This window comes from Erythrolamprus reginae, chromosome Z, assembly GCF_031021105.1.
Source record: "Erythrolamprus reginae isolate rEryReg1 chromosome Z, rEryReg1.hap1, whole genome shotgun sequence".
In the NCBI taxonomy this organism is placed as follows: Eukaryota; Metazoa; Chordata; class Lepidosauria; order Squamata; family Dipsadidae; genus Erythrolamprus; species Erythrolamprus reginae.
Window position 1 is genome coordinate 19,595,228 of NC_091963.1, and position 24,246 is coordinate 19,619,473.

General features: G+C 41.9%; 1 protein-coding gene across 1 annotated transcript in view; it reads left to right on the top strand.

The window, feature by feature from the left end:
- PARD3 (par-3 family cell polarity regulator) overlaps window positions 1-24,246 on the top strand; it is a 716,596-nt gene that overhangs the window by 336,532 nt on the left and 355,818 nt on the right. The window contains 1 exon segment of the mRNA XM_070728743.1: window positions 10,778-10,912. Within this exon segment, the coding sequence (XP_070584844.1) occupies window positions 10,778-10,912 (135 nt within the window).

Consider the following 24,246-nt stretch of genomic DNA (forward strand, 5'->3'; position numbering starts at 1 on the left):
TAGGAAAATAAGAGGAAAAGGTTTTGGATATGTTCACAGCCTTGGATTACTTATAAAAGCAATAAAAGTGGGATGTAAATACCGTAATTAAAACAAACAACTAAAATGATCTAGAGAAATGGAAGAAACTAACATTTTTATTTGCTAAGCCTCATTGCAACAACAAAAGTAAATATATTATCTAATATGGATTTCTTATTAAAAATTATTCTGCCTTCTGACAAAACCTTTCAAGATTGCTAAAGAACAATAACCATATATAGGCAGAAAGAATGGGGAATTACCCCCGGACGCTGAGTAACGACGCTGAGACATGTTGTGGATTAAATATGGGTCATTTATTGAATTAACATAAATTTAAATAAATTTGAATACGTCAATTTAAATATTTAAATTCAGAACGAACTAAGGACCTGCAGAGGCCAAAACTAACGGGGCGGAAATTCCTACCAGAAAATTCCTTGGCAACATTGGGCAAAAGCTCCTGCTGAACCAGGTGAAGGTAGCCACCTTCACCTGGATCCAAGCCACGCCCCTTCGCATGTGGGAGGAGTTCACCCTCCAATCCCCGTGGGAAATTGGATCCGGTGATTCCTATGGACATCCTCTCTCCAATCCCCGACGTTGCTCCAACCTCTAGTTCCTGGAGAGAGGTGGTCCATCACCCTTTGAAGGATGCCCAGAGGAGCATGCGCTGTCGCTTCTAAATGCCCATTTCCGCCCCTAACCTGCCCAACCCCAATGACCAAAGGGAGGCCTATACTGATATCTAAGTGCGCCTCACCCCCTAACCAATCCAATCCGCGCCGTCAGTGTGGAATAGGCGAAAAAACGGCCGCCTCTAAAGGGGAGGCCGCAAAAAATTCCTATTCGGCCCCGAGGCGACCTCCTCAGGACACACTGTTGATAGCGGAGGGTGGGTGGGTGTTCGCTTTCCATAAAGCCGAGGGCAAGGGGGAGGTCCTGCCTGAATCGCCCTTAAATAGGGCGACTCAGGACCTCGCCCGTCCAGCAGGCAGCGCGCTACCCTGGCATGCTGCCAAATCCGAACTTCCGGGTTCCTGAGGAACCCGGGGGAGGTCCTGCCTGAATCGCCCTTAAATAGGGCAACTCAGGACCTCCCCCATCCAGCAGGCAGCGCGCTACCCTGGTGTGCTGCCAAAAGCCGAACTTCCGGGTTCCAGAGGAACCCGGAAGTCTGGAGCTTGAAAGAGCTGCTGCCAGCATCTCCCAGCCCCGGAGGTAATTTCAGCCGGCGGTTTAATCCGTCGGCTGTGCATAAAAATAAGAGTAAAACTCAACTTTTGCAAGATACCAAAGAACAAGTGCAGTCAGGCGGTAGGGAAAGCAAGTAGGATGCTTGGCTGCATAGCTAGAGGTATAACAAGCAGGAAGAGGGAGATTATGATCCCACTATATAGAATGCTGGTGAGACCACATTTGGAATACTGTGTTCAGTTCTGGAGACCTCACCTACAAAAAGATATTGACAAAATTGAACGGGTCCAAAGACGGGCTACAAGAATGGTGGAAGGTCTTAAGCATAAAACGTATCAGGAAAGATTTAATGAACTCAATCTGTATAGTCTGGAGGACAGAAGGAAAAGGGGGGACATGATCGAAACATTTAAATATATTAAAGGGTTAAATAAGGTCCAGGAGGGAAGTGTTTTTAATAGGAAAGTGAACACAAGAACAAGGGGACACAATCTGAAGTTAGTTGGGGGAAAGATCAAAAGCAACATGAGAAAATATTATTTTACTGAAAGAGTAGTAGATCCTTGGAACAAACTTCCAGCAGATGTGGTAGATAAATCCATAGTAACTGAATTTAAACATGCCTGGGATAAACATATATCCATCCTAAGATAAAATACAGAAAATAGTATAAGGGCAGACTAGATGGACCATTACGTCTTTTTCTGCCGTCAGACTTCTATGTTTCTATGTTTCTAACAAGGTGGATTTGCAGTTCCTAATTTGAATTATATATCATGCAAGCTCTTTCTTGTTGATAATAGAACTGATCAAATCCATTAATAGTGGAATATCCATCACAGAAAGTTTAGCTGATAATAGATATATATGGGGGGGAAACACCAACATAAATTAAAAGGAAACTTTACAAGACAAAATTTGGTGAAAAAAATATGGTTACGTTTAAAAAAAACAAAATTTTAAAGCCAGCAACTTTACTATTAACTTGACTGTCAAATATTTCTTTTTACTCTAGAGACAACTATAATAAGGGAGATTGAATCATATGTGTCAGTTTGGTGTATCTGTACTCAGAAAAAAGATTAAGAGCACAGTAGGAATTGTTCAGTGAAGGTAGGAATTCACCATAGTTGATATATTTACAATTTGCTGGAACAATAAAAAGTGACCTCAAGAGAGACCTTACAAGAAAGATGATAAAACCAAGATAATATACTAGGACATATATATTGATAGAAAATGATCAAAATGTGACAAGGAGATGAAAACAATTAGAAACTGAAAGATAAGTAGGTGTAAAATTGCTGTAGAACAATGGGAAGTATTATGGATATTTTTTAAATAAAACGTGGATTATATTCCCCCTCCCAGAAATCTATTTCAATTAAAATTCAGTATTTGTGCCATTATTAAGTTAATAAATATCAACAATTTTATCCCATTTGTTTAACTATACTGATTACTGTATCAGATCCAGCAACTCTAACATTTGTTTTTGAATACACAAGATTAAAAATAAATAAATCAAAACTTCAAAAGCATAATAGGATTTTTAAGACAATTGACTGTTTTAAATGGAGGAATGTAGGTAAACCTACTAATACAGAGAAAGGGGAAGCTGTTTAATTTAATGACCATTATATTTAAGGCAGAAGATAATACTTAGGCCAGAAGATAATACTGATGATACCCAGCTGTACATCTCCACCCTGTGTCCACTCAGTGAAGCAGTGTCTGGAGGCTGTCAGGGTCTGGATGGTGCCAACAGGCTCAAGCTCAATCCAGACAAGACGGAGTGGCTGTGGGTACTGCCTCCCAAGGAGACGTCCATCTGTTGGTCCATTACCCTGAGGGGGGGGAGTTACTGACTCCCTCAGAGATGGTCTGCAACTTCAATTCACAGCTGACTTTAGAACACCATCTTTCAGCTGTGGTGAGGGAGACGTTTGCCCAGGTTTTCCTGGTACACCAGTTGCGGCCCTATTTGGACAAAGGAATCTTTGCTCATAGTCACTCATGCTCTTATCATCTGAAGGTTAAACTACTGCAATGCTCTCTACATGGGGCTACCTCTGAAGAGTGTTTGGAAACTTCAAATTGTTGAAAATGCAGTCACGCGAGCAGTTATGGGCCTCCCAAGGCATAACCATATTTCACCATCACTCCGCAGACTGCATTGGCTGCCGATTAGTTTGGTATTGGTTATGACCTACAAAACCCTACATGGCATTGGGCCAGATTACCTCTGGGACCGCCTTCATAAATCCCAGAGCCTGGTCAAGTCCCACAGAGCCGGCCTCCTCAGGGTCCCGTCAACCAGACAATGTCAGTTGGTGGGGCCTAGGGCAAGAGCCTTCTCTGTGAGGGCCCCAGCCATCTGGAATCAGCACCCCTGGAGATTCACACTGCCCCCACCCTCCTTGCCTTCTGTAAAAGTTTAAAGACCTATTTCGCCACCAGGCCTGGGGCTATTAGATCCTAGCCCCCTGATCAATGAATGTCTTAGTATGTTTTGTGCAGTGAATGGTGACGAATGTTTTTTAAAACTATATTGGATTTTTAAAAACTTTTTAGTCATATTAATTAGATTTTTTAGATTTATTGCTATGTTTTTTGATATGTTGTGAGCCGCATTGAGTCCTCGGAGAGGGGTGGCATTAAATCAAATAAATAAATAGATAGATAGATAGATAGATAGATAGATAGATAGATAGATAGATAGATAGACAGACAGACAGACAGACAGACAGACAGACAGACAGACAGACAGACAGACAGACAGACTAACAAACAAAAATTCTGCAAATATATTGAAGTTCTGGAAGGTTAATAGTGAGTGGAATACAGTGGTACCTCTACTTAAGAACTTAATTCGTTCCGTGACCAGGTTCTTAAGTAGAAAGGTTTGTAAGTACAAGCAATCTTTCCCATAGGAATCAGTGTAAAAGCAAATAATGCATGCAAAACCATTAGGAAAGAATAAAACCTCAGAATTTGGGTGGGAGGAGGAGGAGGAAGAAGAAGAGGAGGAGGACAGTCGCTGTCGGAGGAAGAAGGTGAGATGAGGGGAATCAAAAAAATCCAAACTTTAAGGCTTAAAAAAAAGAGAGAGAGACTGTGAGGCAGTGAGGAGGAGCACGCACCTCCCATACACCTGGCGCCAGGCTGCCTCCCATACACTGCACCCGAGAGAGAAACCCAGGGGGAATGGCAGGAAACTGGCCGGGCCTTTGTGCTTGGCTTGGGTTCTTAAGTAGAAAATGGTTCTTAAGAAGAGGCAAAAAAATCTTGAATACCTTGTTTTTATCTAGAAAAGTTCTTAAGTAGAGGCTTTCTTAGGTAGAGGTACCACTGTATTTTAAAAGAAGCCAGTGGCAATTCACTTACATGTTGACCCCCAAAAATATGCATGGATGTGTCCACTGAGTCATCAAAAGTATAATGTGAGTCCTGGGAGAATTTAGTTTGTTGGTGATTTTTAAGTGATGCCTTAATAGGCATATCTCACTTATTTAGTGAATGTTATTGAAATGCAGGTAGTCCTTGATGTATGACCACAATTGAGCCAAAACATATGTTTATTATTTATTTTATTTATTAATTAGATTTGTATGCTGCCCCTCCCCGCAGACTCGGGGCAAGACATTTCCTAAGTGAATTTTTCTGTCTATCTCTGTGTTGATTGGATTGTTTGATTTATGGGTTTTTAACTGGGGTTTATAGTTTTATATATTTATATTTGACTTCTTTTTATTATACAGTATTTGTATCTTTTTATATTGTTGTAAGCTGCCCTGAGCCCTTCGGGTGGCATAGAAGTCAAAGAAAATAAAAATAGATAGATAGATAGATAGATAGATAGATAGATAGATAGATAGATAGATAGATAGATATTAATCTTCTCTTCGTTCCCTTCACTCATCTCTTCCCACAAATGACTGTAAGACTGTAACTTTGCTTGTATCCTTGCAATTTATATTGACTGGTTCTTGATTCTATGACTCTTAATGTGGTTTTTATTTGCACCGAGTCCTCAGGGGCAGGATACAAATCCAATAAAATAAAATAAATTAAATAAATAAATAAAATTTGATTGCTTATTTGTATCCGCACTATCATTAAGTGTTGTACATTATGATTTTTGATGAATTTATCTTTTCTTTTATGTACATTGAGAGCATGTGCACCAAGAAAAATGCCTCGTGTGCCCAATCACACTTGGCCAATTAAAAAAAAAATCTATTCTAGATGACTAGAAGTTCTTTTTATGCAAGTATGTACTTGTGTAGGGGCATAAGTTTAATTTGTGTGAGAACCAGACATGCTTTAAGTTTTATTTTATTTGAGATTTAAAGTTTACATTGAGTATGTAGTCCATGATAAGAGGAGAAAAGAGTATATTTGCTGCCTTCTCTGTAAAAATAATAAAGGTGGGATAAGAATCTAATAAATAAACAGTGGTTCTGTAGTAAACTAGAAGTAAGCTAAATTATGCATTTCAAATAGATGTATAAGCTCTGAGGATCCTAGTGTTGGTAGCTTGCAGATGTATATACACATCTTCCGAGAGAGGTAATTTAATGGAAATTGAAAGATGATCCAGGATTATTCAGGCAACCCTATTTCAAAAGTGTACACATGAAATTATAATTATCAGTCAATATAGAAATGGGAATTAATTCTTCATTATCTTTCTGACTTGTTTTCAAGGATGATTATCAGCCCACTCAAAAGTTGTCACACAGTAAGTTCACATCAGTAAATTTATCGTGAGTTTCATTCACATTAATTTATGTTGCTTGTCTTGACTTTGATTTTATCTTACCTTTGCACCATTTCAGTTAATGTAATAATTGTTTCTGGCTTTTAATAATTGCAAATACATTTCTGACATAAAGAGGAAAGGTCAATATCTGACCTGCTGCTTCTTACTAAAGGCTTTTGGGTATATATGTTAGTAGCATAAAGCGAAATTTCTGGGGCCTGCTTCAGTTTCTGTTGTAACCACCTAGTTACATTTTAATAAAAGTTTCATTCTGTTTTATTCTGATAGACAGATAGACATACATGGGTACGTCTTGAGTTTATAATGGCAGACATTTAGTTATAGGCATCAGGCAGAATATAAATACAGTGATACCTCGTCTTACAAACGTCTCGTCATACAAACTTTTCGAGATACAAACCCGGAGTTTAAGATTTTTTTGCCTCTTCTTACAAACTATTTTCACCTTACAAACCCACCATCGCCGTTGGGATGCCCCGCCTCCAGACTTCCGTTTCCAGCGAAGCACCTGTTTTTGCACTGCTGGGATTCCCCTGAGGCTCCCCTCCATGGGAAACCCCACCTCCAGACTTCTGTGTTTTTGTGATGCTGCAGGGGAATCCCAGCAGCGCAAAAATGGGCGCTTCACTGGCAACGTAATTCCAGAAGTGGGGTTTCCCAGGGAAGGGTATGTTGCAACAGGGAGCCTCAGTGAAATCGCAGCGTCGCAAAAACACAAAAGTCCGGAAGTGGGGTTTCGAGGACTTTGGTGTTTTTGCGATGCTGCAATTTCACTGATGCTCCCTTCACTGGGAAACCCCACCTCCGGACTTCCGTTGCCAGCGAAGCGCTCGTTTTTGTGATGCTGGGATTCCCCTTCTGGGATTCCCCTGCAGCATCACAAAAACACAGAAGTCCAGAGGTGGGGTTTCCCATGGAGGGGAGCCTCAAGGAAATCCCAGCAGCGCAAAAACGGGCGCTTCTGCTGGCAAAAGGGGTGAATTTGGGGCTTGCATGCATTAATCGCTTTTCCATTGATTCCTATGGGAAACATTGTTTCGTCTTACAAACTTTTCACCTTAAGAACCTCGTCCCGGAACCAATTAAGTTTGTAAGACAAGGTATCACTACTGCTTTCTTTCTTTTTTTAAAAAAAAATATACTTTATTAATTTATACAAAAAGGAATAAAACAGGGGGAAGGGGGATACTGCTTTCTTAATTCTGCATTCTTCTTCTCTGCATTCTGGTGCATTTGATTCCAAAGAGAAACCCAATTTACAATGCTATACCTAAGATGTTTACTAAATTAGCCAAATACTGTCCCATTTATGTTGTAGACACTGTTTAATGCATTTTCAGATGGAAAGGATTAGCTGGTGGCATCACCTGTGCCTAGGGCACAATTGTGGGTGCTCCTTACATATACCTGAGGAGCTAGAGCGAATGATGGGAGGTCACCCCGCCATACAAGAGTATTTGAGGGTATCATCCAAATCAGAATCCTAATGAATTGAAGCACATAATTCTTGCATGACTGCTTAATTAGTTGGATTGTCTTTGGTTGGTCATGATGAAGCAGGGAATTTGGGAGTATTCATTAGTCTACTTGCAATTATTCATTTAGCACCTGTGTGAAGTTACAATAGCATAAATGCTATTATTATTGTTGTTGTTGTTGTTGTTGTTGTTGTTGTTGTTATTATTATTATTATTATTATTATTATTATTATTATTATTATTATAGTTGAAAGGGACCTTACAGGTCATCAAGTCCCACACCCTGCTTACACAGGAAACTCTACAGCACCCCAGCCAAATGGCAGTTCAATCTCCTCTTGAAAATGTCCAAAGTTGGGGAGTTGACAACCTCCGCTGGCATGCCGTTCCACTGGTTGATCGCTCTCACCATCAGGAAGTTCTTCCTTATCTCCAGGTTGAATGTCTCCTTGGTTAGCTTCCAACTGTTGTTCCTCGTCTGGCCCTCTGGTGCCCTCGAAAATAGTGTGACCCCTTCCCCTCCATGGTATCTCTTGTTTTGTTTTTTGTTTGCCCTTGGAGTTGCAAACAGGTTCTTATTCTCTCTATATATACTCTCTCTCTTCTCCATCCCCTTTTGGAGTCACAGGTCTGTGTCCCTTGGGTATAGGTTCAAGCAGGCTTTTGTTTCCCCTAGGAGTCTTATTGGTTGTGGGTATTTAAACAGAGTCACGTGGTCTCTTGGTGTTCCCTTGTAGCCTCGTGGCCTGTTTCTCTGTAATGGCGGTGGTCTTTTGGTTTGGATAGGGGCTGGGGGAGCTGGGGTCTCTGGGCTGGGGAGGGTCCGCCTGGTGTTGGGTGCTCCAGGAGGAATCAGCTGGGCGTCGGGGGTTTCCTTCTTCCCTCACTGGTCTCCACTTCGATTCTCTCCCCTGCCTCTTGTAATTTTTGAAATTTTTGAAATTGACGCTGCCCCTCTCCAGCAGGTACTCTCCAGCAGGCGTTTGCAGGGTGTCAGGGTTTTGGGGTGTTCATCCTTGTCCTGCGGTGGCTTGGGGGCAGAATCCACTTGGTGTCGCCGCTCTCAGGTGGAATCAGTTGGGTGTCGGGATGTTGGAAGGGTCGCTGGAAGGTTCTGAACTGTAGGGGGGGCTGGTATCAGGTGCTCCAGGAGGAATCAGCTGGGCATCGGGGGTTTTCTGCTTCCCTCACTGGCCTGGAATGCTTTTAAATCTCTCCCCTGCCTCTTGGAATTTTTGAAATTGGCGCTCCCTCCTTCCCTTCTTTTCCCCCGCGACCGTCTCTTCTGTCTCTGCTTACCAGCTGCCTCTCTCAATGTCTCCTGAAGAAGTGACAGCGCTCAGTCTCCTTCCTCTGCGAGGCTCGTCCTATGCACTGTCTGTGGGGTCTCTGGTGCTGGGAAGTTGAAATGATTTTTGCCTTTGATGCAATCTCTCATGGATCTCCAAGGGTTTTGCTTTGGCTGCGATCTCCACGTGGAGTCCAGCGCCTGGCTTTCTCCTCAGCTCGCTCCGGTCTCAGTTTTCGGTTTTAGTTCTCCGGTTGCAGTTTTTGCTTTCCACGTGGAGTCTAGCTCTGTGTCTCTTTGGAGTTTTGGCTGCTGTTTCTCCCTTCGCCAGAAGTGTTGATTTACTGCTTAGTTGCTGGTCTTAGTCCCTAGTTTTTTTCCTAGCAGCACTAGTCTTTAAACTTGCTCAATATGCTTGGCTTTTCTGTTGTTTATCTTGTTGCTGGTTCTAGGGTTTTTAGCTTCCCCCCCCCCTTTCCTATACTCCCACGGTGTGGCTACACATCTGTCCTCATCGCCATCTTGAAAAAAAAATGGATTTGCCTGGCTTTGTGGTTCTTCTCCGTGAAGATTGTCCTGTGTTCAGGATATTGATGGTCCTGTGTTCAGAATTCAGGTTCTTGGCAAATGGCATGTATTTATGATGGTTTATTGATTAATTGATTGATTGATTGATTGATTGGTTGGACTTTTATGCCACCCCTCTCTGAGAACTCAGGGTAGCTTACAGCATATAATAAAACAAGGTATAACATTTTAGATACAATTAATTAAATATAAAATCTAAAAAAAAACAAGCTATAAAAAGCAATCATTCCCATTCAATCAACTTTCTCTCAGCACATTCACTGGCCACTGGGCAAGAATCTAATAGCACCAAGCCTGGTGGCAGAAATGAGTCTTAAGACTCTTGTGGAAGGCAAAGTGGGTGGGGGCAGTACGAATCTCTGTGGGAGTTGATTCCAGAGGTCCGGGTCCTCACAGAGAAGACTCTTCCCCTAGGACCCACCAACCAACATTGTCTAGTTGATGGGCCTGGAGAAGGCCAACTCTGTGAGTCTTGACCGGTTGCTGGGATTCGTGCAGCAGAAGATGGTCCCGTAGGTATTCTGGCCTGATGCCATGTAGGGCTTTATAGGTCATAACCAACACTTTGAATTGTGTCTGGAAACCAATTGGTAGGAAATGCAGTCTGCGGAGTGTTGGGGAGATATGTACATGTCTGGGCAGACCCATGACTACTCGCGCAGCTGCATTCTGCACAATTTGCAGTTTCTGAACACTCTTCAGAGATAGCCCTATGTAGAGAGCATTGCAGTAGTCGAACCTTGAAGTGATAAAGGCATAGATGACTGTGAGTAGAGACTCCCTGTCCAAATAGGGCCACAGCTGGTGCATCAGGGGAACCTGGGCAAACACCCTCCTCGCCACAGCTGAAAGATGATGATCCAAAGTCAGCTGTGGATCGAGGAGGATGCCCAAGTTGTGAAACCTCTGATGCAGAAGTCTCCCATCAGTCCCCCCTCCCCACGGATAGATGGAAGTGTCCTTGGGAGGCAGCACCCACAGCCACTCCGTCTTGTTGGGATTAAGTTTGAGCCTGTCAGCTAGGTTTCAATAAGCAAAGCTAATGGCGGAAACCATATTTACTAAACATGCAATTAACTTAACATGCATAGTTACTAAACATGCAATTAACTTAACACCGGCAGTGATTTGCTTAACAGAAAGGTCATAAAATGAGGTAGAATTTAATGAATAACTATACTACTTGGGAATGGAAATTCTAATCCCAATTGTAGTTGTAAGTAAGGGATCTGTCGCGGTCCCTTAAAGTTCTACAGAAGATTCACAGTGCAAATATTCTAAACAAATTCATTTTGTTTACTGACTAGTCAGTCTTGAAGAGCTGTCTTTTAAAGTCTTGCTCTAACGTTGTTGTTCTTAGACAGTGTTATTTGCTTTGGCTTTGTATCATAGGAGTTTCCTCCCTTTGTTTTGAAACAGAAAGATGAAAATTACAGAAGTCTCCCTCGGGACACCAGTACCTGGTCTTCCAACCAATTTCAGAGGGATAATGCTCGTTCTTCACTAAGTGCCACTCATCCCATGGTGGATAAATGGCTGGAGAGACAAGAACAGGTAACATATATCTGTTTAAGATAATCTAGTATGAAATATTAATTTTATAAAGCTTCAACATCATACAGGCGCACATTGGTAGGCAACTTAGTAGACCCTGGAAAGCTCTGAATTTTAGTTTCAATTAGGACCCTGTACTTACCCCAGTGGGAAAGGATGGTAGTGTTGGAGACCAAAACAGAATAAAATTTTGCCCAACCTTGTAAAGAAAAAAATATTTTAAACTATATTAGCTTCTGTACAATTGATCAGAAATATAGAGATCTCTTAAGAACAATAAGTTATAATTTCAATTTATGGAAGCCAGTTTGGTCTAGTGCAGTGATGGTGAATGTTCTTTTTCTCAAGTACCAAAAGTGTGAGTGTACCCACACTCATAATGTAATGCCCTCCCCCCTTCACATGCATGCACAACCACTGCCCCTCATGCATGCGGACAGGCCTCACTAAGCCTCCGAACTTCTGTTAGGTCTATTGGGCTGTTTTTTGTCCTCCCGAGGCTTCAGGAAAGCCTCTGGATGGCACAAAATGGCCCAACGGGCCTACCAGAAGTTCAGAAACGAACTTCCGGTAGGCCTGTTAGGGGCCTACTCTCCACAGGCTTCAGGAAGCTATCAGATAATCAGCTTCATCCAAGGACCATCGGAGCTGGAGTGCCAGCACCTTCTCAACAACCTTACCCAAAAAGGGCAGGTTGGAGACTGACCTATATTTCTTCAATTCAGCTGGATCTTGAGGAGGGGTCGCACAACTGCTTCCTTCAACAGCTGGAGAAATGACCCCTCATTCAAGGAAGTGTTATTCAATACCTGGATCCAGCCGCATGTCACCTCCCAGCTAGCTAAAACCAACCAAGAGGGACACTCGTCCAGTATATAGGTGGAGGAACTGACATCTCCCATGGCCTTGTCCATCTCATCAGGAGTTACCAGGTCTTGGTAATTTTGGACCAGTTTTGTTGACTCAGTGAAACACTCCTCATAGTGATGAAAATAGAAGTAGGAGAAGAAATACATGCTAATCACCTTGAGTTACTTATAAAAAATGATAAAGGTGGGATGAATAAAATCTGTAAATAAGTCTCATCAATTACATTTCTGTCATCCTCATTTAAGGATAGAAGCAGTGAGCTCTAGAATTCCAGTGTATTTTAATAAAACTGGATGAAAGAATATAAAAAAGACTTCTGTTCAGTCTCTTATGAGTGTGTAAGATACTGGCATGGATTACAAAGTGAGGAGTTCTGCTATTATCAAGGGTTTTTTTTAAAGAAACATTCACTACCAATTTCCCCCTTAATTAGTAGTGGTAATAGTAATTAGTTAATTAGTCATAGTTCTACTACTTAATTAGTAGTAGTTTTCCTTAATTTTCCCCTTAATTAGTTTTTCCTTAATCGAGAGCCAGGGTGGTGCAGTGGTTAGAGTGCAGCACTGTAGATTGTCAGCTAACTACAGCTTGCTGTAGTTTAGCAGTTCAGATCTCACCATAGGCTCCAGGTTGACTCAGCCTTCCATCCTTTCGAGGTGGGTAAAAAAATGAGAACCAAGATTATTGGGGGCAATATGCTGATTCTGTAAACCGCTTAGAGAGGCTGTAAAAGCACTATGAAGGCTGTAAAGCACTATGATAGATAAGTCTAAATTCTATTGCTATTCACTTAGGTTACATGAAATGGAAAATCAGAAACTCTGTTTTGTCCTGAATCTTGACGAAAATAACAACATCACCGAAAGGGCTTGAAGAGTTGTTAACCTAATCCTGTGTAGCTTCTGCTCCAGTAATCTCACACTACTAACCAGAGCATACCAGCTCAACTATCTGGAATCTACACTGCATTTTGGACATAAACACTCTAGAAAAGTCCAGAGATACTTTACTAGAAGAGCCCTCCTCCACTCGCAACGGAATACCCTATGCAACTAGTCTTACAATCTTAGGTTTAGAAAGCTTAGAACTATGCTGCCTTAAACATGACCTAAGCATAGCCCGTACAATCCTCTGCTACAACATCCTTTCTTTCAACTTCAACCACACCAACACACGAGCACACAACAGATACAAACTTAAAATAAACCACTCCAAGCTTGACTGCAGGAAATACGACTTTAGTAACCAAGTAGTTGTTGCATGGAATACTACCTGACTCTGTAGTATCATCACCTAACCCCCAAAATTTTACCCTTAGACTATCCACTATTAACCTCTCCCGATTCCTAAGAGGTCAGTAACATATATGGCAGACTAAAGTAGCGAGTGCCAGTAATATGGGCTGTTATTTAGAATGTAGTAGTAAACTCACTTGTTTAATGATTTTGCAGGGTGCAAGCCAACTATTCATTTGACAAGCTGGCAACAGCATTTATGGGGCAGTTGAATTAGAGCTATTAATCTCATAATCTTGTTTTGATTTTGTAGAACGTCATGGCCACATCAAGCTTTAGTATACCAAGATGATAAAGCTGGCAGTAAATACACTGCATACTGGCGCTGACATTTATCTCAGATAGCTCCCTGTCCATATTTCTCTCTCCTTCACTGGAAAAACATTAAACACCCCAAATCCTTTAAACAGTTTTCTGCAGTTGTGTTGACTTTGGATGGAAGTAAAACCCATATAGTATTTCTTAGTCTCATGTTAGTTATTAAACCGAAGATTCTAAACCTATTCTTATGGTTATTATTTTATTTTTCTTTTGTCATTACATTACATGTTCATTTTTGAAAGCAAGTTGAATCAAGAGTCTTTACTGGTGACCTAGGAAATGTATTTCATTTGCATATTTGAATACATTTCAAATACAGTTATGCCTTGTAGTGTTCTAACCCAAAAATTTAAATAAGACATTTATTTTCAAGAAAGTTAAATTACTATTGAGATAGGAGTGATAAAACAAGTAAGAATTTCATTCCTTATCCTTTAAATACTTTTCTATAGTGGTTTCCAAAAAAAAATCTATTATATTTGATGTTAATGAGTTTGCATGTACCTAGAAAGAAAGAATTCTTTGGTGATTTCATATCAGCGGGATAATTAATTAAACTGAAACTGTGTAACAGGGCATGAACAACGGAAACAAATCCTTAATGAGAACAGACTGGAATAAAGTACTGGAGAGGGTGATGCGGTTGCACACGAAAAATGTAACTGTGCTTAAAAATTCTGATTCTGAAGGCCTCTTCTCCCTCTTTCTCCTTGTAAAAGTAGAAAGTATTCAGATATTTAATAATAATTATTTGACTTGCTTTCGGACACATCACTTGCCAAACCTGCTTAACTGAATAAAACTGGTTAAGTCATGGGGTAATACTTCCCCTGTAAACTTCCACCTTCAGTTCATCTTTCCAGATTATGAGTGTTCTGTCTGGGTTCCCCCAGACATCAACACCAACTAAAAAGAGTAGCCAGACACGCTGGTAAAAAGCAAAGTCATTTTATATCTTTGAAAACAAACACAGATAACAAAAACTGTTCTTACAAACTGGAATGCTATGAAGCTTCACAGAAGAGTCACGACGGCTAGACAATACAACAGGCTTCTTGCTGGCACACACACCACTGTAGATAATAAAACCCACGCCTCCCCCAAGTTTTCAGCCTTCGAGGCCACAAGCCAGAATCAGAGATGCCAAGGATCGAAGCAAGGTCACAGGACTCCCAAAAGATAACTCTCCACAATACAGGAAGGGCGGGCCTGCCTTTTCAACCTTTCTGAGGAGAACCACACCCAAACCCAGCTGTTGCCTATTAGGGATGGAAATACCTGGCTAATTGTCCCCTTCTTTGTGCTGCCCTTCTCTGCCTCATATCTATGATGGCTTGTGTGTTCTCATCTAATGACTCCAGGCTACTCGCTGGGGAGAGCTCCCCCCCGGGGGTCTCAGGCTGTTCTCCCTCCTCCTCGTCCTGACATTCCTCTTCCCCGTCTGCCTGGTCCTCCTCCTCCTCCTGTTCCTCGTCCTCCCCCTCTGAGCATGGAGCCGGCAGAGTTCCAGCCGTTCCCTGAGGAGCCTCAGACTGAATCACAACAATGAGTGGGATGTATAATTGAATAGATAAATCAGGAAACACTTCCATTTCAGAAAAGAGAATGGGAATTCTAATTAGAAGCCCATTCCCCTCCCCCCTGAAGTAGACTGAATCCCATAAATTAAAAAAAAATCATCTGAGGAGTTCTGATGGAGAAAAATACTATGAAATCATTTAGTTTGCATTATTGATTTCAAGATATGGTTTTGATATAGATGCCGGATTTGTTAGTTCTGATCTTTGAATATTATAAAGTGTTTCAAAGAAGTAGTTTCAAGAAACGGGGTTAATTGAGGGAGACAATTCATTCCACAAAAGTTGAATTTTGGTCAGAATATAGTGATTTCAATAGCCAAGTACAATACCTGAATCACTTGACTTGACAATGTGTTAGGCATACCAAGCAGGAAGGGGAATTTGTGAGCACTCATTCTCCATGATTATGTCAATCCTTAGAGGTGAGAAGGGACAGATATTTGTCATTGGGTTCTTTCTTTCCTCTACTTTTGAGTGCAAGGAAAAAAATGAAGAGTTTGTCAGTAGAGAAATTTTAAAAAACACTGTAGTGATAAGACAAAGATCGTAGACAATTCTGTCTTATGTGTTGTTGGCGCATGGACATCATCTGACAGAAAGGGTCATTTAGTCAGTTTGTTATGTAAATTGAGATTATTTTGTGCCACATTATATTGTTTACTATTTCACTTCCTCCCTGCAATTTTAAGTTCAGGAGGCAATTTTCATTTGAGTTTTGTTACATTTATGTCATAAATCATTACTGTCTGAGTATTCAATTTGTACCAAAACCAACTAAATGTTTAAAGACACCAACAACATCATCTTTATATGTTTGTCAGAGTTGAGTTCCATTAAATTCGGTTCCTAGGATTTAGTTTAGATTGTACACACACACACACACACACACACACACACACACAGAGAGAGAGAGAGAGACAGAGAGAGACAGAGAGAGAGAGAGAGAGAAGGGGTGAGGGGTGAGGAGTGGGAGAGTGAAACTCCCAGTTGAATAACAGTGAAAATTTGGCTTTAGTGAAGAGTGAGTGAGTGTTGCTCAACAATATCCTTAATTACTACAGTGCCCAACTAATGCATAAGTGAAATACATTAGTAGAATTAAAACTTTGTATTTTTATTCCCTTGCTAGGTAATACAGTTAATGAATATAGATCTGACCAAATTAAGATTATTTACCGTATTTTTCGCTCCATAAGACGCAGTTTTTTTCATCCCAAAGTAGGATGAAAAATCAGCCACGTCTTATGGAGCGAAGATGCAGGCAGGGAGGGGGGGGGAGGCGCTGGAGCAGAGGGGGGCGGCGGCGATATACTCATCTGGAGACCGCCGCCTCTGTCGCCGCCTCTCCTCTTCCCAACCCCGAAGAGAGCCGCGCCTTTCGGCCTCCGGAAGTGCTGGGCCGGGGGATGCCTCCACCCCGCAGGTTTAGGAGGCGGAGCGGCACCGGAGGAGCGTTGGCGATTCCGAGCCTTTGGGAAGGCTACGGGAATCGCTTAAGACCCAAAACCCAGCCAGTCGCTCGCAGCCGGCCGCCGCCTGTGCAAAGTTTGGCTGCGAACTCGGCTGGCTAGCTGCTGCCTGGCCCCCTCCCTCCCGGAGGAGGGTCTCCCTTCACACCACCAGCAGCGCTCCCCACGCCAGCCAGCCAGCCAAGCCCCGCGCCCGCCGGAGCCGGCTCCTCGCTCTTCCCCCGCCGCCCGCCGCATTTGCAGGAGGTGGGGAGGGTCGGGCGGCCCGCCAAGGCCAGGAGGGACGCCGCTGCCCCCCCTTCCCTCTCTCCGCCCACCGCTGCACCTCCTGCTGAGCCCCCTCGGCCCCACGCGGCGCCTGTCAGAGGAAGCTGCCCTGTCCCGGACAGGATCCGGGGGCGAGGTCGTCGGGGTTTGAGGGGCCCTAAACCGCCCACAGCAGAAAAACAGAAAAAATAAGGGAGGGAGAAAGAAAGAGAGAGAAAGGAAGAGGAGAGATAGAAAGGGGGAGAGAGAAAGAGGGAGAGATAGAGAAGGAGAGAGAGAAAGAGAGATATACAAAGAGAGTGAGTGAGAGGAGAGATAAGAGAGAGAAAGAAAGAGGGACAGAGAGAAAGAAAGAGAGGGACAGAGAGAAAGAAAGAGAGGGACAGAGAAAAAGAGAGGGACAGAGAGAAAGAAAGAGGGACAGAGAGAAAGAAAGAGAAGAACAGAGAGAAAGAAAGAGAGGGTCAGAGAAAGGGAGAGGAGAGATAGAAAGAGGGAGAGAGAAAGAGGGAGAGATAGAGGAGAGAGAGAAAGAGAGAGATACAAAGAGAGTGAGTGAGAGAAGGAGAGAGAAGAGAGAGAAAGAAAGAGGGACAGAGAGAAAGAGAGAAGAACAGAGAGAAAGAAATAGAGGGACAGAGAAAGGGAGAGGAGAGATAGAAAGGGGGAGAAAGAAAGAGGGAAAGATAGAGAAGGAGAGAGAGAAAGAGAGAGATACAAAGAGAGTGAGTGAGAGAAGGAGAGATAAGAGAGAGAAAGAAAGAGGGACAGAGAGAAAGAAAGAGGGACAGAGAGAAAGAAAGAGAGGGACAGAGAGAAAGAAAGAGGGACAGAGAGAGAGAAAGAGGGACAGAGAGAAAGAAAGAGGGACAGAGAGAAAGAAAGAGAGGGACAGAGAGAAAGAAAGAGAGGGACAGAGAGAAAGAAAGAGAGGGACAGAGAGAAAGAAAGAGGGACAGAGAGAAAGAAAGAGAGGGACAGAGAGAAAGAAAGAGAGGGAAAGAGAGAAAGAAAGAGAGGGACAGAGAGAAAGAAAGAGGGACAGAGAGAAAGAAAGAGAGGGACAGAGAGAAAGAAAGAGAGGGACAGAGAGAAAGAAAGAGAGGGACAGAGAAAGGGAGAGAGAGAAAGAGAAAGAAAGGTAGAGAGAAAGAGGGAGAGATAGAAAGAAAGAGAGAGGGGGGCTTGTTTGTATATTTTCCCAATTCCCCTAGGGCAGTGTTATTGTAATAAATATTTTAGCCTACTTTTTGGCTCAAAATATTTTTTTTCTATTTTCCTCCTCTAAAAACTAGGTGCGTCTTATCAGCAGGTGCGTCTTATAGAGCGAAAAATACGGTATTTTAATGCTTTACATCATGGTAAAACTTTTAGCATACCGTGGACTCTTCAAACTTAAATAGAAGCAATCCTCACAGCCACTTCAAAGATTGTGAAGATTAAAAGTTTCAAGTGCATTAAAGCAATTCCCTTAATTGTGTCTGTAGAGGATATTATATCTTCTGCTATAGATTTCTGTGTTTACAATTCACAAAGTATTAGCTAGAAGCCCTTTTTGAACTTGGTACTTAGGGATAATTTCACTGCTGAACTACTTTATAAAGAGTTCAAAATACTAACTCATCATTTGAACCCAAGAAATGGCTAGTGCCTATCAGAGATATTTTCCATTCCTCATCTTTTCATGTTTTCAAGCTACTTTTAATTTGAAAAAAAATTGAAATTGATGAAATTCACTGGTAAAGGGTATAGGGTTTATCCTGGGATTTGATGACTTTTACATGGGACTAAAGAAGTTGGGAGTGGATATCAATTATCAATTGGTTATGGTAATTAGAATTCAAAGATTGGTAGTTAATATACCCAAGAGTGGGGAGGAAGAGAAGGATAACCAAGTTACTAGCTTGTATTTTTCACAGAGTCATCTGTTTAGACTGTGTTGGGTAGAACATATTGAATTGATAGCTCTTTCATTCAGTTACCACTCTGTGATCATATCCTTGTGGATTTTCTAAATGCTTGCAGATTTTTATTGATTCATGTTATCAGAGCTCTATGTCAGGGAATTGGGAAGCAGGCATCCATATGAAACCAGAGACGCTGACACAAACTTGTAGTTTTATATAAATAAATATATTTTATATCTATATATTGTATACATTTTATATCTATATATTGTATACATCAAAGAAAGGGCATCATGAGGTAAACCACAGAGCATATAGGGCATACAGAAAAAATGGTGGTGGAGGTGGGAGGGAAATCCCTCCTCCATACTCACAGCAACCAATCATAGTGTAGACCCAGCAGTCTTCAACCAATTAACTCCAACTATGTGTTCTGGCTCACTGCACAGCCCCACTGGTCCAGTGACTAAATTTAAATATCTTAACTGAGTCCCATAAAGGTGACTTAAAATCTTCATGTGAGATCTTTAAAGGACCCACTTTAGAGACCGCACATGAAGATTTTAAGTCACCTTTATGGGACTCAGTTAAGATATTTAAATTTAGTCACTGGACCAGTGGGGTTGTGCAGTGAGCCAGAACTCATAGTTGGAGTTAACTTACAAGTTCATCCCCTAATGCATCCTCCTTCCATGGACTGTCTTATAGCCATGTTAAGAAAAGTTATATTGAGGAAAAACTTGAATATTAAGTATGTTAAGTGGAAAATGCAGCTTATTGAGAGTTCTTCTACAGTTAGAAAAAGGAAAATGCTGTTGGAGAACAAAATATTGGAAAACATAGATATTTATTTTAACACCTGACAACAACAGTATACAGTGATTTGACGCTCTATATTTTCTTTGTACAAGAGAAAGAAACAAGGGCAGAAAAACACCATAAATGCTGTCCAAGTTATCTGTTAGCATTCATCCTTTTCAGCATTTACCCATTGATCTGCAATCAGTTTGAAACTTAGTATTTTGTCTGCCAATCTTGAGGTCCTGGATTATTATTACAGAAAGAAAGGACCTTATCTTCTTCCGTTTCCTTGTTAATTTAGACTTTGACAGGGAGATGGACAAAGAGACACGAGCAGAAATGGCTTCCCATTTATAGGTGTTATCTTTCTTTCTGTTTGTACATTTTAATTTTTTACTGATGTCCTAATTTGTAATAATACTGTAGTTATTTATGCTTTTGTGAGTCTAATTGTGGCTTTACTTTATTGTTCTTTGCCACCCACCGCGAAGACAGATAATTCAATAAATGAATGTGTGAAATTCAAAGAGCATGGCTGCAAACGATTCTTGCTCAGGCTGGGAAAACAGCGTTTCAAGGTGGCCCATGAGACCAGCAAATGAGCAGAGCCCGTGTCCACTTGCATCTGGCACCCCGATCTGCCAAGCTGAACTTCCACTGAAATTTTCTCCGCGGAGTCAGACGTCTCCCTGACATACATGGTTGCAGGACGTGGATGACTGTAAACGGCATTGCAATCCTCCCTACGGTTCGAGGAAAATTTCCGTTGCCAACGGGGAGTGAAATTCTGGAAATCCCTCTGATCCCTTGTCGCGGCTGGGGGGGATCTGCGAAATCGGCAGACCCTGGCAATGTGGCCCTTAGCATCACAGCGCCGGCACGCCGCGTCCAGGAAAGGGCAATTTGACCTAAAATGGTTACCCCCGCACCCCTGACAGGGCGACACAGGGGGACGGGGGCGCGTGGCAGGCACCTCCTGGCTGCGATTCGCCACCAGCCGGCAAACTTCTTCCTCCTCTGCCCCTAAATTGTCATCCTCAACAAGGGAACCCTTTGGCTTGTCAGGTAAAAGAGGCACTTTTTGAGTGACATTAACGGTACTGTCCATTGCAGCCAAAGATTGCGTTGACAGCTCGAAAGCGCGAACCTCCGCCAATGCTGCCTGAAATGTCAAGTCTCGGGTGGCCAAGAGACGACGCTTGAGGCGACCGTCCCTCACTCCAAACACCAGTCTGTCCAGCAAATAGTCATTCAAATCAGCAAATTCACGGTATAATGCCGCTCGGCGGAGAGTGGCCACAAAGTCATTAATTGACTCCCCTTCAGCTTGGTTCCTCTGATAGAATTTATAGCGCCACGCGCACCGGGAAGGGGCTGGGGCATAGTGATCCTGCAAGGTAGTTAAAAAGTCTTGCCAAGGAATATCGTGGATCGAGACCGGGGCAAATAAAGCTCGAGCCATCTCAAACATCTCGGGACCACAAAACCCGAGAAAATAGGATCTTTTCCTATCCCCAGAAATCTCCGTGTAGCCATTGGAGATCAAGAAGCAGTCAAAACGGACGACATAGGAGTCCCACGTCTCCCCTTGTGGATTAAAAGGGGTAAAAGTTAACTGTACGGACATCTTCACTTACTGTCACTAACTGTCTACTGAATTCCGTGACAAAAAGGCTCGAATCCTCGTCGCCAGTATAGTAGCTGAAGGCCTTAGTTAAACATATCTTTATTACGGTTTAGCATTGCCAGAGGAGGCAGGTACAGACTTGAGAAATTAACACAGAAATACAGTCTTTTATACAGCCGGCAGTCTGAGGCAGAAACCAATCCCAACAAGTAACTTTCCCGCTTTACAATGTATCTGGGTATACGCGTCCAATCAGCACCTTGGATAGAGATGCCTATCGCACGGCTCTAAGCAGCCGGCTGTTACTAAGCTTAACTAGGCAGACACTTCAAAATGAACTAAAACTTAAGAGGTACACAGATTATCAGACTCTTTTCAACAAGACCCTAAAGGTTGTAAATATTTTTCCTAATATTCTAATATCCTGCTTTTATTATCTTTATAAATGATTCAAAGTGGCAAATATACATAATATCCATTCCTTCTTCTATTTTCCCACACCAACAGTGCTGTTAGGTATTTGGGCTGAGAAGAATAGCCACTAGCCCAAAGTCACCCATTCATCTCATGCCTAAAATGGAACTAAAATTCCCTGTCCTCAATTTCTAGGCCAGCACTGTTAACTGCTAGACTGAACAGGCTTGGCAAACTTTTTTTTACATATTTTTTTATAGTATTCAGATATAAAGAAGTATAATGATATAAACAGAGAGTATGTTTGTTTTCCAAAATGACAAAGTGGGCTTTCATCCATGAACCCTTTTTACATCTGACATTTGTTCATGTTAAAAGGGCTGCAAGCCTTCACATTGTGTTGGCAATCATATTAGCATGCAACTGTTCATCTGGAATCTTTCTTCCAGAAGGAGGGGTGAATAAAGAATTACATCTCTTTTTTTGGAGCAAGATGACATTGGAACAAATTGTAGCATGCACAGCACAGCAGCGTGGCAGCTATTTGGAGTGTTAGAAAGTTTGAAAATCAGTACATATAAAGGAACAATAATCTGCTAGTGGAACATTCTGCCCATTTCATTGAATTTAGCTGTTAGATGTATAATGTCAGGATCCCCTTGTCAAACATTAGAACTAGAAGCAATGCCAAGAGGCATTCAAGGCTGCAGACCTCTGATAAGCATGCTTATTGCACACATACCCTGCAAGCTGTTATGAAAAAAAATTCCAATGATTGCTGTGTATCAAATTCAAACCCTATTTATAGTGAATTCAATGTTCAAAGTGTTGTTCCTTCTTTTGGTGACCATATGGTGCAAAGGGCTTAAAATCTCTCACTTTTTGGCAGCTGTTACTGTGATAATAGGCTAGACTGCTTGTTCCTAACTTTGCCATGATTGATTCTCTCATGCATCTTCCCTTTATCAGCAGAAATTCAAGGTAATGTATGTACGCATAATGATGACATGGAATAAGTTCAACTGACTGTGTCCATTGAAGCCAACACCTTAACCATTACACAACTTTGTAGCTTTCACATTTAACGAGGCAATCAATTTTTTTTAAAAAAAATTCAGAATCCTTTTTGTTGTATTTGTTTCAAGACTTTATTACCCCATACTTCATCAGAATGTTAAAGCACTTATCAGATCTTTGAAAGATGATCATCCTTGACGTCAAGCTTGTCATTTATAAAGACAAAGGTTGAAAAAAGGAAAATTGGAATGATTTAAATCCATATTCTTAAGAGGTGCATTGCGGGGCAGTTGTATTGTATAGGAAATGGCAAAGAGAGAGGGTACCACATAATGATGTCAATGACCACTTGAATTTGATGTAGCCTGAACTTCCCATTTTCAGAAGGACTTCAGCTGAAATCTGATGGTTTCTTGTCACTTCTGCTGTAATAGATAATGGTTGGGGATGTCACTGATTATCTCTTCCAACAGATAGTCCGGTTGCCCATCCTTACAAGGCAGCTGTTAAAAGGAGCAATGAATTAAGGCAGCTGCTTTTTCTTATTCCTTCCTTCCTAGTCATTTGCACTCAATAAATGAAGGGCTAGCCATTTCTATCAGGTGGGTTCAACTTACCTTCGCCACCGCTTCACGTCACAACATTTCACACACTCATACACATGCATGCGCACATCCCCATGAATGATTTCACTTCTGTGCATGCTCAGACAGTGGACTCAGCCCGCAACACAGCTGAGGAGCTGATCAGCTGTGCTTCAGGTGAAGAAATAAAGGTCAGAATTAATCTGGGGATGGAGGGGGGGGGGCTTTTCTCAAAGCACAGATGGAGCAGAAGCCATGTAAGAAAATTAAATGAAAATTCAGAAAAAAAGACGGGCACAATCATAACTGGATCTGTGACGTCAAAATGTGATTCTTCAATGAATGTAAATGAATGTTTTAAGTTAGAATTTTTAAGAATCTTATTAGTATATTAATTGGATAAACTGTATTGCTATGTTTTTGGTATATGCTGTGAGTCGCCCCGAGTCCACGGAGAGGGGCAGCATATAAGTCCAATAAACTACTAACTAACTAACTAACTAACTAACTAACTAACTAACTAACTAACTAACTAACTAATTAAAATCATGAGCAGACCACTAACAGTTCAGGCAATCTGGTCCGAACCAGGAGGAATCCACTCCTGATTTCTGTCACTTTATTCATCATGGTTAAAGATGTTATTATCATCATCATCTTTCAGAATCATATGCATCTATATGCATATTAGAACTGCATTCCTGTGAGCTACATGTATTGACAAACAAGGGACAGCTGAGGTTTCTGCTTTTTTTGTTGTTAGTTTTCACCAGCAGCACCACAAAAATGAGTCAAACTCAGTTTCGACAAACCATTGCAGGGACTGCTTTGAGACCTCTGGAGTTTGTAATTGATTAACTTATTTATTGATAGCCATATACTTTGCTAAAGCCTGTTTTGAATTGTAGACAGATGGGTGGATGGGTAGATAGATGAATGGACAGACAAGCAGACTGTTATTTCCCATATCTGAATATTGAGGCAGAAATGCCTGGTCGGCGACTTAACGTCAGCCAGGATTTGCGGCAGGGCCAGTGAAACGCGGCCCCCGGCCTCTGCCGCCATCTTAAATGGACGGAATATCGCGAGATCCGGGCCATGCCTGGTCATTGGCCATGGCCGATGACATTGCCAGGGGCGGAGCCTACCAGCACTATAAAAAGGGCTGTGCAGGCTCAGGGC